Genomic DNA, 18,847 nt, shown 5'->3' on the forward strand with positions numbered 1-18,847 from the left:
AAGTTTGTTAGAGGTGTTCGTAACCCGAGGTACCACTATAATAGGTGCAATTTTGAATTAATAGTGCTAAGTAGGCTGAATATATATTTAGATATCTGTAATCTCAGAATGTGACATTTGTGCTGCTTCAAATCTTTGCAGGTTGCCTGCCTTACCTATATAGCAAGTAATTTCCTAAACTGCAGAACAGAATCCAGACGGTGGGGCACTGCGCATGCAAGTATTGTGCCATATCAGGTGAGCTAATGGTCAAATAAGTGTGTTTTTCTCATTCTGTCTTTATGTTACATGTTGAAATCAGTTGCAGTCCCTATGATTGTCTGAAATTGTCCCTCATCTAGTTCTAGATATTGTGGTTTGTGCATGCATGCATCCACACACACTCTAGTAGTTACGAAAGAAGAACATGAATTTGAGTGGCTTGAAATGGTTAGCTATAGTGAGATGAGTTTTATAGTCTTTGAGATTTGATGCTTTTATGCCTGTGTAAAATAACCATATTTTTCATTTCAGTAGTCATTTCCATTCCATAGACTTAACAAATAGAAAAGTTAGCTTTATTCACAAAGATTTTGGAAGCCTTATCAAGGGTTTGCACTGAATCATTTAAGGGTGCTGTGTATTCTAAGATTTTTTTTTTTGGTGGTGGTGAGGTAACCAAAAGGAATGGTATCTTACTTAAAAATCATGTTTAAAGGAACAAAACTGCAAGGTTTATATCTTTATATAAAAATATTAGTAATCTTCAAAGAATCTTATTCTAATTAATCAATATGTCATATTTTTATTTCTGATAAAACTATATTCCCATCTCTATAACATTCTGCATTCATTGTTTTCCCTCTCTTTCTCTCTCTTTCTGTGTCTTACCCTTTCCCTCCCACTTCTGTGAGGAAAGTACATGACAAAAAGATAAATCTAAATTGTCCCCTGATGATATACAGATGAAAATTCTGCATTTAATTAAATTGCTTTTAATTGTAATTTCAATGTAATTGTAAACACACCAGGGAATAGACAATTGGGTATCCTCCAGAAACTTCCACAGTCCCTTGTCATTGACCAGGCTGGCTGGAGCTGATTGAACTGAAGTCCCATAGTTTTGGAAGACATCAACTTGTCTTGAAATACTTTGACCTCAGACTGTGGCATGTAAATAGCTAGAAGTATTATGAGGTGCATGCATAGTGACGCAAGATGCGAATGCTTAAAAGAAAGATTTACCTGAGGGTTGTTGGGTTAGCTGAGTTATAGTTATATTCCTGTGGAGGTAAACTCAGTCACAGCAGGTGGCAGCACTTAACACCTTGGTTTATCTTGAAAATTTAAGCAGGATTAGATCTGATTAGTATTTGAATGGGGAACACTAGGAAATCCCAAGGATGTAAACTGGACTGGAATCTTTAAAAAAATTCCTGGGAGGAGGCAGTGGCAAACCACTTTAGTATCATTGTCAAAAAAACAACATGGATGTGTCCATATAGTCACCAAAAGTTGAACTCATAGCTTTAAGGTGATAGTTGTGATTTTAAGCTAATTTGCTAGAACTGGCAGTCAGCCCTCCAAAAAATGCCTCATTTGTTTTGAAATTTTTTGCTTAATTCCTCTACTGTAATTAAATCTAAATACAAAATATATTGGTAGGAAATTGAAATAGGACATAATAGTCTGCAAAGTTTTGAGTTTTCCAGCATTTTTTATCAGATATGAAGATCAAGAAAGAAGGGCATGGAAGGGGAGGGAAAATTTTAAATATCAGGCCAAATGTTGTGGTCATGAGGTTTGTAAATCTCTACGGCCTCTTCATTTCCAGAACTGTGGAAATGAGGATCAACCGTTATTCTTTGTCTCTGAGTACTATCTATAACCTGGTTCCTATACAGCCAAAAGCATTCATCCTACAATCTCCATCTTCAGATTGATTCCAGAGTAAAATACAGGCACTGAAATGCATTTTTTGAACCAAGAGCCACATTTGAAATTTGAAGGATGACTATGTTCTGATTTGCACCTTAACTGGGGAGGTGCAGATCTGGTCAGTATGCACTGGAATTTGTAAAGATAAAACCTCACTGCATTATTTCAACAGATGGTTTATCCAAGGTTGAGTGAGTTTGTGACCAGACAAAGTACAAGCGAGTCTGATGTCTTTTGGAGTACAATCCAAATATGCTTGAGCTATAATCCCCAAAGATATGATTCATTACCTTTTTGCTTCCTGAAATATGATATAATGAGAAAATATTTTATTCTCCTTTACAGTCATTTATTTCCCAACATTTTGCAATGGTTCAGTATAGCTTAAAATAAACCAATAAAATTATTTAAATCACTTCTCATCAAAATTCTTTTTGGATCTTAGAAATGTAGGAGAAAATTAAACTGTTGTTTTTGCCTAGATTTATAATAAAAATTGGCAAGATGTGCATTCAGAGAAGCTTTAAATATCCATTATGAAATATATGGATTTTGCAATGATACTTCAAGAATGTCAGAATATCATTAAATCACAGAGGACTAAGAAACCTTTGGGAAATTTTTAAACAGATGTTGGGAGTTGTAAGAAAATCAATATTTGCAACATCTGTGCATGGCAGTGCTCAAAAGTGTCATACAAGAAAAGTGACCGACATGATCTCCCTTTGTCTGCTTTTTAAAATATGTTTCCAATTGGCAAATATGTTTTTCCTAATTATTCTTAATCTTATTGGATACATTTGTTTTATCCAGAAAACATTCTCTTAAATCCAGTTTCACTGAAATGGAAAATGTTTACTGGAAAACTAACAGAAACTATATGCTTTTGTTGCCTGTGAGTTGCTTTTTTGCCTAGGATTTACAGTGCCACTCTGTACGTTTGTATATGGTTTTAATAGCGTTTCCTCCCTAATGTAACTTCATATAGTACTGCAGTCTTACGTGTTTGGTAGTGAAGTTGTAGATATTCTGAACTGTCCTTTGGAGTCATTGATTTTGTAATTAGGAAGCTGAAATGAATTAAATCTAAGCAAAACTCTCAGGGCAAAAGGTAAGGTTCTCCCATGCTTGGCTGTTCCCTGGCATTGGATGGAGTTATACTTCTCTAAATGAGTTGAATGTGCCACTCTGCTTTCTTTCCTACTATGACTGTGGCGACACCTGGGACATTCCTTCAGTTTCAACTGCTGCACAGTGGCTAGACTGATTCCTTGTTTCGTCTTGTTTCGATTATGGGACACTGTCTACATTGTGATGCCTTGGAAAGCCCTTCAGACATTGTAGTTGGTTCAGAATATGTTGCCTAGGTTTTAACTGGCTCAAAGTCACAGCATAAAACAACCCTTGTATTCCAGGTATATTTATAGCATTGCATTTATATAGATTGATATCCTCCTTTCCTTCAGGAGCAGAAGACAGCATACATAGTGCCCCCTTTCCCCACAACAATGCTATGAGGTAGGTTGGGCTGAGTGGGTCACCCAGTGAGCTTCCATGGCTGAAGGTGGATTGGAACCTGGACCAATGCCTTAACCTCTATATAGTGGCTACCAGTTTACTTCCATATATGATTCAAAGTTTGGTCTTTAAAGCCCAGTTTATGACCAAACTATCTACAAAACCACCTGCTCCCACATTAACCATCCTTATCTAAGAGTAAGACTAGCTAGAAACTCCCCCTCTGTAGCAGACTTGCATCGGCCTAGAAATAGCCTTTTCAAAAGCTGCTGCCATTTTATGAAATTCCTTACTGTCCAGAGCTGAGCTCTCTCTTTTCAGGGATAAAGAGAACATCTGGCTCCTCCTGTGGCTGCTTCTGGTTTTATTTCAGTTGATTTTCTGACTGGCTATTATATTTCTGCATGGATATTTTAAGTGGGTGTTTGTGCTATACAGATACATATGCTGTGGGTTTTTTTAGACTTGATTTTAATGCATTTTTTGCAATCAATATTTTCTTCTGTTCATTCACCTATTTAGCCATGCTAATGTTGCACTATCTCTCCTGCAGAAGTGTACATTCCTTGGCTGGCCCACGTTGCACATTTACTCTTTGTACAATGAAACTGGCATGAAAGTTAAAGGATTCTCTGGAATATGCCTAAACTTATCTCACAGCAGTCTCACTCTGAGGAGAACTGGTGGCTTCCGTTGGAAGGTTTCAGTTACAAGCGCTTGCCCTGTTTTGTCAGGAGATAACATCACTCCATGTATTTCTGTAATTAGCTTTTCAAATATTCCCTGGAGAGTAGACCCCTCTACTCTTTTTCCACTTCAGACCTGAAGTACTGCATACTCCTTTTATTACAGAATGTAGGAAGAAGTTCTTGGGATAGTTGATATGAAAGTGAGCCCGTTAGAGACTTGGGTTGCCAGATACGGTGAAAAGTACAGCTGGTTTTAATCTATTTGACAATTAGGTCCTCCTGAACCGTTGTTCAAAGGTTGACCCAACTTCACTTGCCTTTTATAAGAAAGAAACATCCCTTGTTACATAAGAGCCCATTCATGGGCAAGTTTTTCCTTTTTTTGCCATATGATTTGTTTCTCCTTTACACATTTGTAGGGGGAAGATGGTACTTGCAATCCTACATTCCTTCATCATCATTAATAATGAATTAATCTGTTATGATACTGTATTCTTTTTCTGTGGTCATGTAGTTGGCAAGGAGAATAGTAAATAAAACTTAACACCTCATAGTTGTCCTTATGTGGAGAAGTGGAAGGATGCAAAAAATAATAGACATGTTTAAAATTGTGAACATAAGAGACTTTTTGGACAGATCAAAGGTGTTTCTGGACCAGATCAAAAGTCTTTCTGTTCCAGCATCCTGTTTCAACAATAACTAGTCAGATTCAAAGAAGCCCAGGAGTTTGCCATGCAGAAACTAGCTCTCTCATTTGGTTGTTTCTGTCCCCCCTTCCCATCACATTATTAAAAGATAAGCTTTCCAATTAATTGATATGTCTGGAAAATACAGGTTGTTTTAATATCTAGAATATAAAAGTGAGATTTGACAGCATCAGGTTTCCAGCACAAGTTAAACCTTCAATGTTAATATCACTATATTAGGTACAGGTAGTAACTCCCTACTGCCCTAGAGTAAAAGATAAAACTGGTAGAAGTATTAATCAGAGTCTACAAAAAAGAGAAGTTGAGGATATTTTAGTATTATAACATCACTGAACAAGTTCAGAATCTTTATTTATGCTGGAATAGTTAAGAATAAATGCTTAAATTACATCCTGAATATTTTTGTCTTTGGAATGAGAAAATAAAATACAATTTTGTTATGACAGATAATAAAAATGACAGATAATGCAGAATAAGGTGAAAGAAACTACTTTCAAATAAAAATGTACCCCTTATAATTAATACCTGAAAAAAAAATTAAAGCAAATTTTCTGAAATATAGTGATAGTTTCTTTCTGTCTATAAGCAGTTAATCCACTAAAAACAATGTAAAATTGCTGGTTTGAAATTAAGTTAGTTGAAACTGAAACAGATTATGATGATAAATTATAATTGATAATATTATTTGAATTATAATCAGGTTTAAAGAGACATTTCAGCCACTGTAAAGAGAGATTATGAAAGATGTTCCAAAGTATTTTGAGATAGCATTGTTCTCTTTATTGGAATTAGGTCCAACCATGTGTAATGACATCACTCACAGTAGAATCTCTTTTCCTATTTGGACTCAAATTTGCAAAAAATTCCTTATTCCTACATGGTCAGTTACTTTTCTCCAAAAGGGTAAATCTTATTCATGATGTCCTATTATTGGGTATCAGAAGTTGCCCATTCTATTGATTTTTTTTTCCCATCTGTATCTCAGTTATCCATGGAATGGCAATAATGTCTTTTCATATTGAGTAGTTTATTTATGGCAGTTATTTTGAAGAGAGATATCTGGATCCTAATTTCTAAATCAATTTTGGGTTTTCCAACTCAAGATCATGTTTTTTGAGACAGTATCTTGACAATATATTAGTTTATTTTCATTTATTTATTAAGACCTTTTAGAACATTTAAAGTCAATAGAGTTATATGAGAGATTGCAATTCCTTAGTTTGTTTGCATTTAATCTTGAATTAGATCTCACTGATTACTGCTATTACCAAAAATTGGTAATACTGTTTATTTTTCCCCAAGCCAGATTTAGTAAAGAACAAAAAATAACAGAATAATTCCTTATTCCTACATGGTCAGTTACTTTTCTCCAAAAGGGTAAATGTTATTCATGATGTCCTATTATTGGTTATAAGAAGTTGCCCATTCTATTGATTTTTTTTAAAAAAAATTTTGGTGGTGGGGGAGAGGGTTAAGAAACCTATACCTCATCTGCTGTATGGTAATAGCTGCAATGCCCTGTTTGTCACATGTGCATATATGACTTAGATTTTTTCTTCCGTGTATCTTTTTGATGATGGTATAAATCCAGGGAGTGGGGAGAGATGGAATTGTGGTGGTAACAATAGAGACCAGATGCATAAGTGAATCTCTTACCCAAGATACCAGTAGCTTTACAAGATTACAGTTTATACCTAAACTGCTGCTGTTTCCTCTTAATTATACCTCTTTTTGCAAATATCTTAACCAGAAGCAGATTGTCATGTTAGCATATTTTGAAGGCACAAGAGAATTTACCAGGTGCAGTAAAGGAGGCAGTTCTTTCAAAGGGACTGGCATTTCTGGGTTTATATTTTTCCTTCCTTTTCATTGGATTGTTTTCTCAGTCTACTCTCCCATTTCCGGCTGTGGGAGTCTTACTTTCAGATGCTGGATAAAATATCTTCAAAGCTGGATAAAGAATTACATGAAATCACACTGATCTATCACAGGTGACAAATTATATAGCTCAAAATAATTTGGTTCACTTAGTCCAGGATGAAAACCATCTGATTTATGTTGTGAGTAGGTATGTTGGAACTAAAATTTAACATTAAAATGCTATACCATAGAAACTGAATAGCAGAAAAAAGTTTGATGCGCAGTAAAGTAAATGTTTACTTCCTAAAGTATCAGAATTTATAAATAATGGCTGAAATTAAAAATATAAATATTGGATGGTAAATTATGGCCAAGAACAAGAGTGTATCCCTCTATTTATTGAAACCATATCTGCCCTACCCTTCAGTCTGAAAATTTTCCAGAGCACCCTTGCATAATAATAATGGTCATAATACCAGACAGTCCTTGCACTCAGACTTGCATGACACAGCAGGAAACTGGGATGAGAAGGGAAGGGAAAAAATGTAAGGCAAACATCTATGTGGTTGCTAAGAATTGACAATGACTTGATGGCACATAATCCGTCATGTCTGTATTGGCTAGTTATGGAGTGTTCAGAGAGACCATAATCCAGAACAGCCCCCCTAGCCCCCCAGGGCTGCAGGTTCCCCCCCCCCTTTTTTTTCCTCTCTGCCTTCATGGAGCAGTTTGTCCTGATGGCCTCTGTAAGAAGGAAAGTTGGGTTGGGGACAGTAATAGTGAAGGAAGATTGCAGTTCCATAAGGTCCATTTACATCACTAATTGTGGATTAAGGAGGCACCTTTCCTGTTCAGGGGGAAGTGAACAGGGGGAACGCCACACTACTTAATTGGATTTCCTTTTTCTTTTTTTTATAATAACTTTATTAAATTTTTAAACAGAAAGATAAAAACTAACAAGAACTAATAATCAAGAAAATGTGTAGAAGAAAAGAAAGAATAAAGAGAAAGAAGGAGAACAGAAGTGCAGAAAGATAAAGAAAAAAAAGAAACAGAAAAAGAATGACTTCTAATTTCTTTTATAGCAGATATAAGTAAAACTTACATTAAACTCTTACTCTGGGATTACAACTTAATATCAGTTTTTTCTATAATCTATTAATTTTATTAATCATCAAATCCATATATTATAATTTCATTTTTTTATGTTTCCCACAAGAAGTCCAAAAGGGGCTTCCAATTAGCATTAAAATTAGTCAATGTCTTTTCTCTAATAAAAGCTGTCAATTTCGCCATCTCAGATAACTCCACCAACTTTACCATCCATTCTTCCATTGTAGGTAATATCAAGTCTTTCCACCTTTGAGCATATAAAAGTCTTGCTGCAGTTATCATATAGTAAAACAAAGATCCATGAGATTTTTCCAATTGTTTATCCATCAGCCCCAAAAGAAATGTCTCTGGGTTCTATTAATCTTCAAAATCTTCCAAATTAATATGTGTATTCGAGTCTAAATTTTTTTAGCTTTTTTACACGTCTACCAAAAATGATAAAAAACATTTAATTGGATTTTCAATGTAATTTATAATTTGTAAACAGTTTGTCATTGTGAATGGAAACATTATTGAAGGACTGGCGTGTCATGAAACAATGTGCCCACTGGATGTCACTCTTGTAATCTAGTAATGTTAACACCATTCAAACTCATTTAAAGTTGATTTTTCCTAAAAAAAAAAAAAAAGAAAAAGAAAAAACAAGGGCAAAGCCAGCTTGATTTTCTAAACAATATACAAATATATATTTACAGTTTGAAATGGTATATTTTCAGCAAATATAGTTCTTTCCCCATTTTCTTAATATCAATACTAGGATGTTTAGCAACTGTTCTTGCTCTGTAGGTGAATTGTAGTAGTTTTAGTAGAGCTGAAATTTTACCCATAGGGTGACTGTTAAGCATTTGAGTTTGAAGATTTTACTTTTGATGCTTACAGGAAGGACTCAGTAGCTTAAACAGTGGAAGATGGATGCAGAATCGACTTAAAATGACTACTTCAGTGATTTAGTAAACAGAAGACCTACAGTGTGGTTAATCAAAGCCTCACTAACAACTAAATGCAATTAAATTCTGTTAAGCATAACGCGCTGTATTTTGATCCCAACATTGTGGGTGCCAGCAAAATCAGTGTCTTGACTATGGAAAGTATTATGCTAAAAGTACCCCACAAATTGATAAATTCTGGAATCATTGGAAACTTTATTGTCTTGAAAAAAGCTGCTGTTTAGAAAAGTTGATGATAACAGCTACCACTTCTTATATTAGTTCTCAAATTTGGAGTCTGGAAATCCAACGTAAAGAAATAAATGCAAGTCTGCTGAACCTAATATAAAGGAAGTTGCAAGGATAGGTACTTTTGGGGGGCCTCTGGACAGCTGAACAGCAGATTGTAGATTCTCTCACAAAATAGCTGGATTTTATTTCCTTTTTTTAGCTTAACTGTCAAAACTATGAGGGAATTTGAGTGAGTACTTTTAATACAGTAGGAACAAGCTGGATACAAATTGGCCTATATATCTCTAGAAATTACTACATGTTCTGTCTCATGGTCTGTTAACGCTTTTTCCATCATTCCCTAAGAAACTCCTGTTGCCATTGCTCCCTTCCCCTCAGTTTTCTTTTTAGTAAGCAGTGAGATTGATTGCCTTTTTCTTTTAACTATACAAGTGAGAATTATAGATTACTCTGGTCAATTAATTTTTTTTTTTTATGGAAAACCCTGTTTCTGTCCAGTATTGTAGGAGGAGGGGAAGGGATAGGTGATTTTGGATTAGTGAGTTATAGTTTCTTGAAAGAGCTCTGGGCCCAGGTATGTTTTCTGGCCTCTTTGAACAAGAATGGCTCCTCCTTCTGATCCTACTTTTCAACCATGGCACCAGTGTAAATGTTTATACCAATCTACTAAAATCAATTGCTACAAGGAGATACAGGGGATGCTGCTCTCTTTGTATCCTTTCACCATATTTTAGTAAGCGTTTATTGAGAAATTGGCCAAAGGATGTTTCATCTGAAACATACATTGGAACATGGGTAAGGAACCTGTATTTGATCTACATCTTCCATCATCCCTCACCATTACTTGCCCTAGCTGAGGCTGCTAGAAACCATTCAGCTGCAGCTGGAGGATCATTGATTCCTCCTCGGGCTTCCCCCTCCCCACCTTTTTTGGACAAATCTGGGAGGAAATGTAGGTTGCATTTTCTGATGGTAACTTTTAAACCATATTTAAAACAGAGTTGATTTCCATCTTGATCATCCCTTTATTTCTGTAGAATATATCAGTTTGCTCCAGGCATGCTACCTTTGCTTCCCTTTCTTTAAAGCATCAGTCTTGAAATTTTAAAGATAGAAAGACCTTCCTCTTTTGCAAAAACTACTAAAACGCAGGTGGTGCCATGGGTTTGTATGGGGTGGGGGTGCACAGTTAACCATAGAATAGCTGTTGATTGTGCTTAGAAGTTGTGTGAGAGAGCCATAGGGAACTTGTGTGTACATTCTCTCACATTAGCCTCGGAATTATTTAACATATCCTGCAAAAGTACCTATTATGGTCACAATTAAAATAAAATGCTTTTGTGGGCAACAGTTGTGAGGTCTAGCCTAGAATGGGCTCTCAAAATAGAATGTATTCCAACATCACTTGCTGAAATTGTAGTAAATGGCACCTACAGAAAAAAAAAAGTAGGAAGAACTGAGCTTTACTGAGAAGCTCATTTCTGATTAAGAGCTTATAGCTGACAATTTGAAACCAAGCAGATGGTATTTTAAAAAATAACACCACTACTCTGTGAGCTGCATTCATTGCCAGCGTGCTTCTGGGTGCAGTTCAAGGTGCTGGTTGTCACCTTTAAAGCCCTTCATGGTTTAGGACTGGGTTACGTGAGGAACCGTCTCTTCCCAGTACTTTCTACTCGTCTGGTCCGGTCAGGCAGGATGGGCATGCTTCAGGTCCCGTCAGCCAAAGAACGCCTGTTGGCAGGGCCTAGAAGACGTGCCTTTTCTGCTGTAGCAGCCACCTTACGGAACATTCTCCCTTTGGAGATCAGGGTGGCCCTGATTCTGCTAGCCTTTCGTAAGGTCCTAAAGACCTGGTTCTGGGCCTGGGCCTGGGCCCCAAGTGGGTGCAGGGACCTGCTTCTTGGTTGTATTACTGATTTGGGTTGTTGTTTCTTGGCTGCCTGTATTTTTAATTTTTATATTTTTGTTTATACATGTTTATATTTTTGTTTTAATTTATTTTAATCTGTTAATTAATTTATTTTAATTCTGTTTGCTTCCCAGAGTCACTCGTTGAGATGGGTGGCCATATCAATTGGATATGTAAATAAGTAACTAAGTGAACCATCCATGTGGTTTTCTTGGCAAGAGTTTGCCAGTGTCTTCTTCCAGGATATCGTTGACTTTCCAAGCTAGCCTGCTGACCCTGGTATTTGGTGGCAGTCTCCTGTCCCTGTACAAACCAGGTCTGACCCTGTTTAGCTTCTGAGCCCAGTCAAGATCAGCTAAGTGCTGCCACTTGCTGAAGTGCTTCACGTTGATTTTAGGACACTGAATTATACATATTCTGTCAAGGGATGTTACCTTTGTGAACAGAAACTATAATGAAATAGTTTAAATGTCCTAAAGTTAGGTGGTATTCCATCCAATATAGATTGAGCTAGTGCAGTGCAATGGTTTAAATGTTGGACTAGGACTGGGGAGATCCAAGTTCAAGCGCACCCTCAACCACCAAAGCTCACACAGAGTCTGCCTCATGGGCTTTTTGTTGTAGGAAAAAAATGGAGACTAGAGTAGCATGAACTATAAGTAGTTGCTGCTTTGAGCTCCTGGAAGAAAGGTGGGTAATGATCATGATGTTCTAATTTAGACATGAAAATATAACTTGATATTTTAAAAGTATTTTATCACTTTTGTGATAAAATAATAAGTTGGTGCAATCCACAGAACATTTTGATGGTCTTTGTTTGCCACATGTGGGTTAACATATTACTGTTTTCAGGCTAGCTTTTCAGGAGCTTATCACTGTTTTAAAAATATTTTGAAGTTGGAGGGTAGGACCACATGTCAAAACATATTGTAGACAGCTGCATTCAGATCCTTCCTTTGCTAAGAATCATCAGAGCAGAAATTATAGGATCATAAATTACGACTTTTTAAAAACTTTGATGAGCAAGAGATGTTGATCACTGAATAGACAAAAGGAAAACTCAGGTGTGTTTATTTGCTCAAGTTTTATAAGAGTTCCTAGAATCATTTTAAGTTGTTTAATTTTTGTTTTTGTTGTTGCTCTTGTTATTTGCTTAGTTACGAAGTTCTATCAATACACACAGAACTTTAGAAGCAGATTTTATATGTGTATGTGTATACTGAGCATTGGAAATGCATAGCTGAAGCATAATCTATTTTCCTTTAAGGAGTCCTATCAAAGAAGGAATTATGCTTTTCTGTAACTCTAGGCTCACTAAGAGATTAACAGTTGATACATTCATGTGAGAGGCTTTAAATACTCTGCCGCTTCTTTTCTGCAGGCTTTAATTCTCATACATTATTATTATTATTGTTGGTCGCACAGTCAGCCAGATGTTTAGACTGGATTTGGCATTGTTATCCACCTAACTAGTCCTTCCCAAGGACCTGGGTTAGGCAGCTGTTGTTTGATGGTGTTACAGGCATCGTCGCAGGATGTTAGCTGTTCCAAGTAAAGTTGCCTTTTCCAATTGACTGATGGTGATTTTGTCAATGCCAGTGGTGTTCAAGTGTGGCTTCAGATGTTTTTAGATTACACCCAAGGCACCTGTTACTATTGGTACTATCTTTGCTTTCTTTTGCTACAGTCGTTCTACTTCTATTTGCAGGTCTTTGTATTTTGTGATTTTTCTCCACTTCTTTCTCTTCTATTCTGCTGTCTCCAGATATTGCAATGTCTACTATCCAGACTTTTTGGTCTTTCTTACTAAAAGTTGTTTAGTCTGGAGCGTTAGGTGGCAGGGACTTGTCTGTTTGAATTCTAAAGTCCCAGAGCACTTTAGCTTCTTCATTTTCTATTCCTTTGTCTGTTTTGTGGTCCTACCAGTTCTTGCTTACAGACAAATGGTATTTCTTGCAGATATTCCAATGCATCATCGTTGCTACTTTGTCATGTCATTGTTTGTAGTCAGTCTGTGCAATCTTCTTGCAGCAGCTAGCTAGATGGTCCATTGTTTCTTCAGCTTCTTTGCAGAAGCAGCATTTCCTGTCCATTGCTGTCTTCTCAGTTCTGGCTTTGTAGGCACTTGTTCTTAAGGCTTGGTCTTGTGCAGCCAGAATTAGCCCCTCTGTCTCTTTCTTCAACTTTCCTGCTCTTAGCCATTGCCAGTTCTTGTTGTTACCTGCTTTCCTGCTAGTTTTTTGTGTATTGGCCATGTAAATACTTTGCCTTGCCATATCTCTTTTCTATTCTTCATTTGGCCTTTCTTGTTGGACAGTTTGGTCTCTTCAGTATTCAGTAAGCCTTCATGGTGTACTAGTACTTCACTATCCTTCAGATATTCTTCCAATGCCCTTTTTTCTTCTCCAACTGTCTGGTGTACTTGCAACATTCCACACGTACCTATGCTCCTTGGTAAGTAGAGTCTGTCAATATTGCTGTGTGAATGAAGGGCATGATTTATTGTCATTATTTTTCTGCTCTTCCTATCCAGATCTTCTAGTTCTCCTTGAGTCCAGTCCACTATTCCTGTGGTGTATCTAATGACTGGAATTGCCCAGGTGTTAATTGCCTAGATAGTATTTCCTCCACTGAGTTTGAACTTTAAGATCTTCTTCACTCTCGTGATGTATTCATTAGTAACCTTCTTGACTTCAGTGTGCTTGATATTGTCAGCTTGAAGGATGCCTGGGTATTTGTAGTGATCTTCTTCATCCAGACTCTTGATGTTATTTCCATAGAGCATCTTGATTCCTTCAGTTTTCACTATTTTCCCCTTGTTGATGATGTGAGTGGCACAGTTATCCAGTCCAAACTCCATTCCAATATCTTGGAAGAGTGTTGAGTAGTGATTCCATTTCAGATGGTGTTTTTCCATACAGCTTCAGCTCATCCATGTAAAGGAGATTGGATAACCTGGCAGATGTCTTTGATGTTTGATAGCCATGGCCTGACTTGTTGTGACAGAGGAATCAGTGCAATGACAAACAGTAGTGGTGATAGTGAGTCTCTTTGAAAGATTCCTCTCTTGATATTAACCTCCCCCAGTCCTTCACCATTGATCAGCAACTATGTCTTCCATTGTGCCATTCATCTTTGCACAAAGCTTCTGATGTTTCTACTGACTCCTGGGCTGAAGGCTCTTTGCCCCTTTCTTTGACCTTTGGTTGTTCCTTTTGAATGATTCATAAATCATCATCATCATCATCATCATCATCATCATCATCATCATCATCATCCCACCTTTATAAATAAACCCCATATAAAAGAGGTTTATTTCTATATCATGATGGATTCCAAGCAGTGATTCAGGATTCCACAGCATCTGTCTCAACATGGGGTAGCAATATATAATTGGATATCATCAGGATATTGGTGTTATCTTACCTTAAACCAGCAGATAACCTCTCCCAGTGGCTACATGTGTACATTAACATTGAGGAGATGACTGAGACCTGGGGAGTCCCACAGTGCAGCTCCCAAGAGCTTGATTGCTGCTCCCCCAGCATCACTAGTTGGACCTGCCTGCTGTGGTAGGAATGGAACCACTGAAGAACGATGCCCCCAACTTCCAACCATTGTAGGCAGGCCAGAAGGGTACCATAGTCAATTGTGTCAAATGCTGCTGTAAGGTTTACGAGAACCAAGATGGTTGTGCTCTCACCATTCAGATCTTGATGAAAGTCATCTAAAAGAGCAACCAATGCTGTTTCTGCCCAATAACTGCGCCTGAAATCTGACTGGAAAAGATGGAAAAAAGTTGAACCACTGCCACCACATTTTTTACCACCTTCCCCAAAAAGGGGATGGTAGCTACTGAATGAAAATAGTCAACAATGTCTGGGTTCAGGAGAGGGTACATTACTGTCTCCTTCAAGGCAAGTAGCATCACACCATCCCTCAAAAAAATATTAACAGTCTCCCAGTTCAGCTGCACAGACCCTGTCTGGATGTCCAGAAGAGCCAGAAAAGGCATGGGTCAGCCTACAGGTGGTAGCATTCAAACCACAGAGTACCCTGTCCACTTTCTCAGTCTCTACAAGCCTAAAAGAACCCCAGATAATTCTACAGACATTGCCCTGCTCACCACTGTAGACTTTGTGCATTGGCATCCAAGCCAGAGTAGAGATGAGTGACTTTTATCTGCTAAGTAACCTGCAACTTCATCCAGTGTGCCCTTGGAGCTGTGATTTTCTCATTCTTTCCCAGAAAGGTCCAGTTTAAATAAAATAGGGCTGCTGGTTGGGAGTCTCCAGGTGCAATAAGCATGGAGAAGAATTGGCACTTCACCACTCTTATCCCCACTGTGTAGGTTGAATTTTTACTTTTACTGGTCCTCAGTCATGCCCACGTTTAGCTTTATACCAGTGGCTCCTCATTAAACCAAAGAGCTGGCTGAGGACCATTAACCAAGTTTTTGTTGCTTTTGAATATTTTGGTAGTAGCTGGTTCCTGCACAGTGAATTGGTATTTTCAATTTCCTACTTAATTGCTATTATCTAATTCTGATCTAATTTGAAGCCTACACTTGCTGAATTGTACTTTAGCAGCCAAGAATGAGTGATTAGATCATATGTTTACTTTTCATCATTCACCTTGGCTTTTGTAGTCTAGTTTAATTAAACAGCTGTTAAATATTTTGTCTATTATGGGGACTACAATTTACAAGTTAGTTTAAGATCCTGCTTAATAAATTGACTCTAACCAGTTTCCTCTTTTGGACTTAATGATTATTATAATATAAGTACCAAGAAGATGAAAGATGAGAAGGGAGTACTCTCTCCCATTGCTTATTACTGGCTGCAAAACACCAGGGTCTGAACTAGGCAAATGTGTCTGTGAGGTGAGGGGTATGTATAGTTTTATTTCTCTACCTAATGTAAGGTAGCCAGGGACTCAGTAGTGTAGTAAAAATGAATGTGCTTGGATGATGGTAGACAGAAGTAGAAGGAGGTCTTGTGCTCTCAAGTCATAATGATATCTGTACCACCTAAGGTATCAGCCTTTTCATCTATAAAACTGAGAATATCAATTTACAATTTGGGACTTTTTTCCCCCCTGAAGGCTACTGGCCTGATATCTAAATCTCTGTAGTTTTAGAAGCCACAAGGGGAACTAAAACAAGACTGAATGTCAAACTAGAATGTGGTTTTAAATCAAAGCTGCCTTGAGCTGCCCAAGGTGCTTGAATACTGTATGTGTGTAATCTGTAACTTTAATATAAGCTCTAGTGTAATTCACCTCTCTCTCCTGGGCACCTTAACTGTATGTAAGAAATAGGCTGAGAGGGTACACTAAAATATTATATTTTCAGGCTCTGAAGCTTAACTGTGTTTTGTCTTCCCCCCTCCTTTCTCCCTCTACCTCCTCTTTTCCCATCCATTTTACACACTGTTCAAAACATAGAAGGTAATTGGTTAGATCATGTAAAGCCATCTAGGGAGAGATGTACTTGGAAGAACCCAAAATCCATATAACATTTAACATAATGTTAAAATAGACAAAATGTCTATACATTTACAATTTGATAAAACAAATAATAATGTTTATATTATTATATATCACTACTTAAATGAACATTTTTTGGGATGTTGCCAGAATATTGCAGATTGCTGGACAAAATTTCAAAGAAATCCCAGACAAGGCCTTGAGAACCATTAAATACAAATTTTCTAAATATATTTTCAACCATTTAAGTCTTCTTTGAGCATTGTCCTCCTCCCTTTCAGTCCCCTTTCCAGTTTCCTAATTGTCAAGTCTGAATGACGATAAGAACTCCCAAAATTTTATAATTATGTAAAATGATTTAACGACCAAATCTACCATATTTCCTATGCTAAAGGAAATAGAGAATCTTCAGATCACTTTGTTCTTTCTTTGAAAATTACATTTTCAGAGAAACAGTCATAATTATTTTAAGTAAACAGGAAAGTGGTTATTTGCTTGGGGGTGCATGTTTATAGCAATGCAGGCTAAGGGAATAGACGTGTGTTCATAAAAAGGGGATCCTGCAGCTATGAAAAATATGGTTTGAATAAAAATGTGTCTGTGTATGATGGTCTCACTACTTCAGGGTTTTATTGTAATTTAAATTTAAATACTTTTATAAATCTTTTAGCATTTTTTTCTCCAAGTATATTAAATGAACACATCCACCTTGGTAGTGATTATCATTCCAAGGAGATGGTGAAGAATAAGATAAAGAGCTAGCCTTAGGGACTGTTGATCATGAGAACAAAATTGGGAGATGGCAGTTGTCAAAGATAATATGGTACCATCCTTGAATAAGCTACTCTGTGTTGACTTTTCCTATAAATCTTGAGTTTTTTATTCTTCGGTCCTCACTCATATAAGAAAATTTATTATCAGAAACATGTATTTCTTTCCACATTTTCCCTGTGCTAAAAAATAGCTACTATATATATGATGTACTTTAAGGAAACACACCTATTAGTGTAAAATGTTCATCTGCCGCCTGATGGATATAGAGAAGATATGAAATATTTGAGCAGGACTTTTCAAAAGAAGAGATTTCAGGAGAAATGGACAAAGAGGAATCTTTTAAGAATAGAGCACAACAGAACTCCGTAACAAGAAAAGGAAATAGATGATTGGTGTTCAAAGAAAATAATATAAAATGAGAAATCTGGATAATTTTCTTCATTTTTATATTAGATAAAGAATCTTGGAAAAATGCCAATAAAATGAGAACAGCAAAATATGAATAATATATTAACTGAGAACATTGTTTCAAATGGGTTGCATGCAGTGGTGTGCTAGTAAATTTTTAACAATTGGCTCTCCCAAAATAAATTAATATATACATATATGTATATAAGTTTATTATAAATTGTATTCATATAAAGGAAGTATAGAACACATTTTATAAATAATAATAAAATATACAATACTCTTTATTTGTAAATTCCATATAGTTAACTGATTTAATTTCATTTGACTTACCTATAATTATGTTTGTAAACCTTGGCACACAGACCTGAATGTGCATTACTTGTAAATCTCTACATGCTGATTTCAGTATTTAGTTTTAGCCAAGCAGATACGTGATAGTACACTCAAAATTGTAGACAAGAAAATATGCCAAGTTAGGAAGCTAAAATTCTCAAAAACCAGCAGTCAGACAAAAGCCATCCACAGCTGTTGAGCTGCCCACAGCCTCCCAGATGACATTGGAGGTCTCAGGCAATAGGAAGACCCAATGCCCTCCAGCCCATACTGACTGACACCACCCCCAACTCCCACCTTTCCTCCAAAGCAGTCTCCTGGGCCCTTCAAGCAAGCCCAGAGCTAGCTAGGAAAAAAAACTTGGCCAGCCTGCCCACCACAATTCCATGTCCAGGAGAGCTGCAGATAGGTTAAAAAAAAAAAAAAAAAGTAAAGAGGCTGAAGAAGAATAGGCAGAAAAGGGAGACCTGTGTAATCTCATACTACATCAACCACATCCTAGTCAGCTCCAGACACCAGCGATTTCCAGGTTGTCTTCCTACTGCCAGCCCCAATGGCATCATCATCTCTGTCCATCTTACCTCCACCTGTCTCACCTCCAGCCTTCGTCCTCCCAAAACTGGTACTTAATCTCCTGGACCTCTAGGAGCTCTGTGATCAGCAGCACCTACAACCACAGTAGAGCCACCTTCAGGTCTCTGCCAGCCTCTGCAGCCTCTGCAGCCTCTAAATGTGAGTCACACATCTGGCAATAGTGCAGCTCAGAGCTTCATGGAGGATCAGGGCACCAGAATGATAAGTCCAACCTCCTCCCCTCAATGCCAGAGGGGTAATTGTCCAACCACCATGTTGTGAGGCACCCAAGGAGGACCAAACATGCTAAAAAAAAAAGAAAAATACAAGCTCCTCTGTACTAACAGACCACCCTCCCAGATGCCATCTTGGATT

The 18,847-nt window shown here is 37.1% G+C and overlaps 1 protein-coding gene across 5 annotated transcripts in view; it reads left to right on the plus strand.

The window, feature by feature from the left end:
- SUGCT (succinyl-CoA:glutarate-CoA transferase) overlaps positions 1 to 18,847 on the plus strand; it is a 285,135-nt gene that overhangs the window by 52,619 nt on the left and 213,669 nt on the right. For all 5 annotated transcript variants that reach the window (XR_015797729.1, XM_088150004.1, XM_088150006.1 and 2 more), the window contains exon 9: positions 142 to 237. Coding sequence is in view for 4 of the 5 variants with exons in the window: in XM_088150004.1 (XP_088006130.1) it covers positions 142 to 237 (96 nt within the window). In the remaining variant the exon portion in view is untranslated. The remainder of the gene's footprint in view (positions 1 to 141; positions 238 to 18,847) is intronic.

Source organism: Python bivittatus, unplaced genomic scaffold (genome assembly GCF_059951505.1).
Source record: "Python bivittatus isolate LINGU-HERP-01145 unplaced genomic scaffold, Pbiv_v1 ctg000610_np1212, whole genome shotgun sequence".
Taxonomy (NCBI): Eukaryota; Metazoa; Chordata; class Lepidosauria; order Squamata; family Pythonidae; genus Python; species Python bivittatus.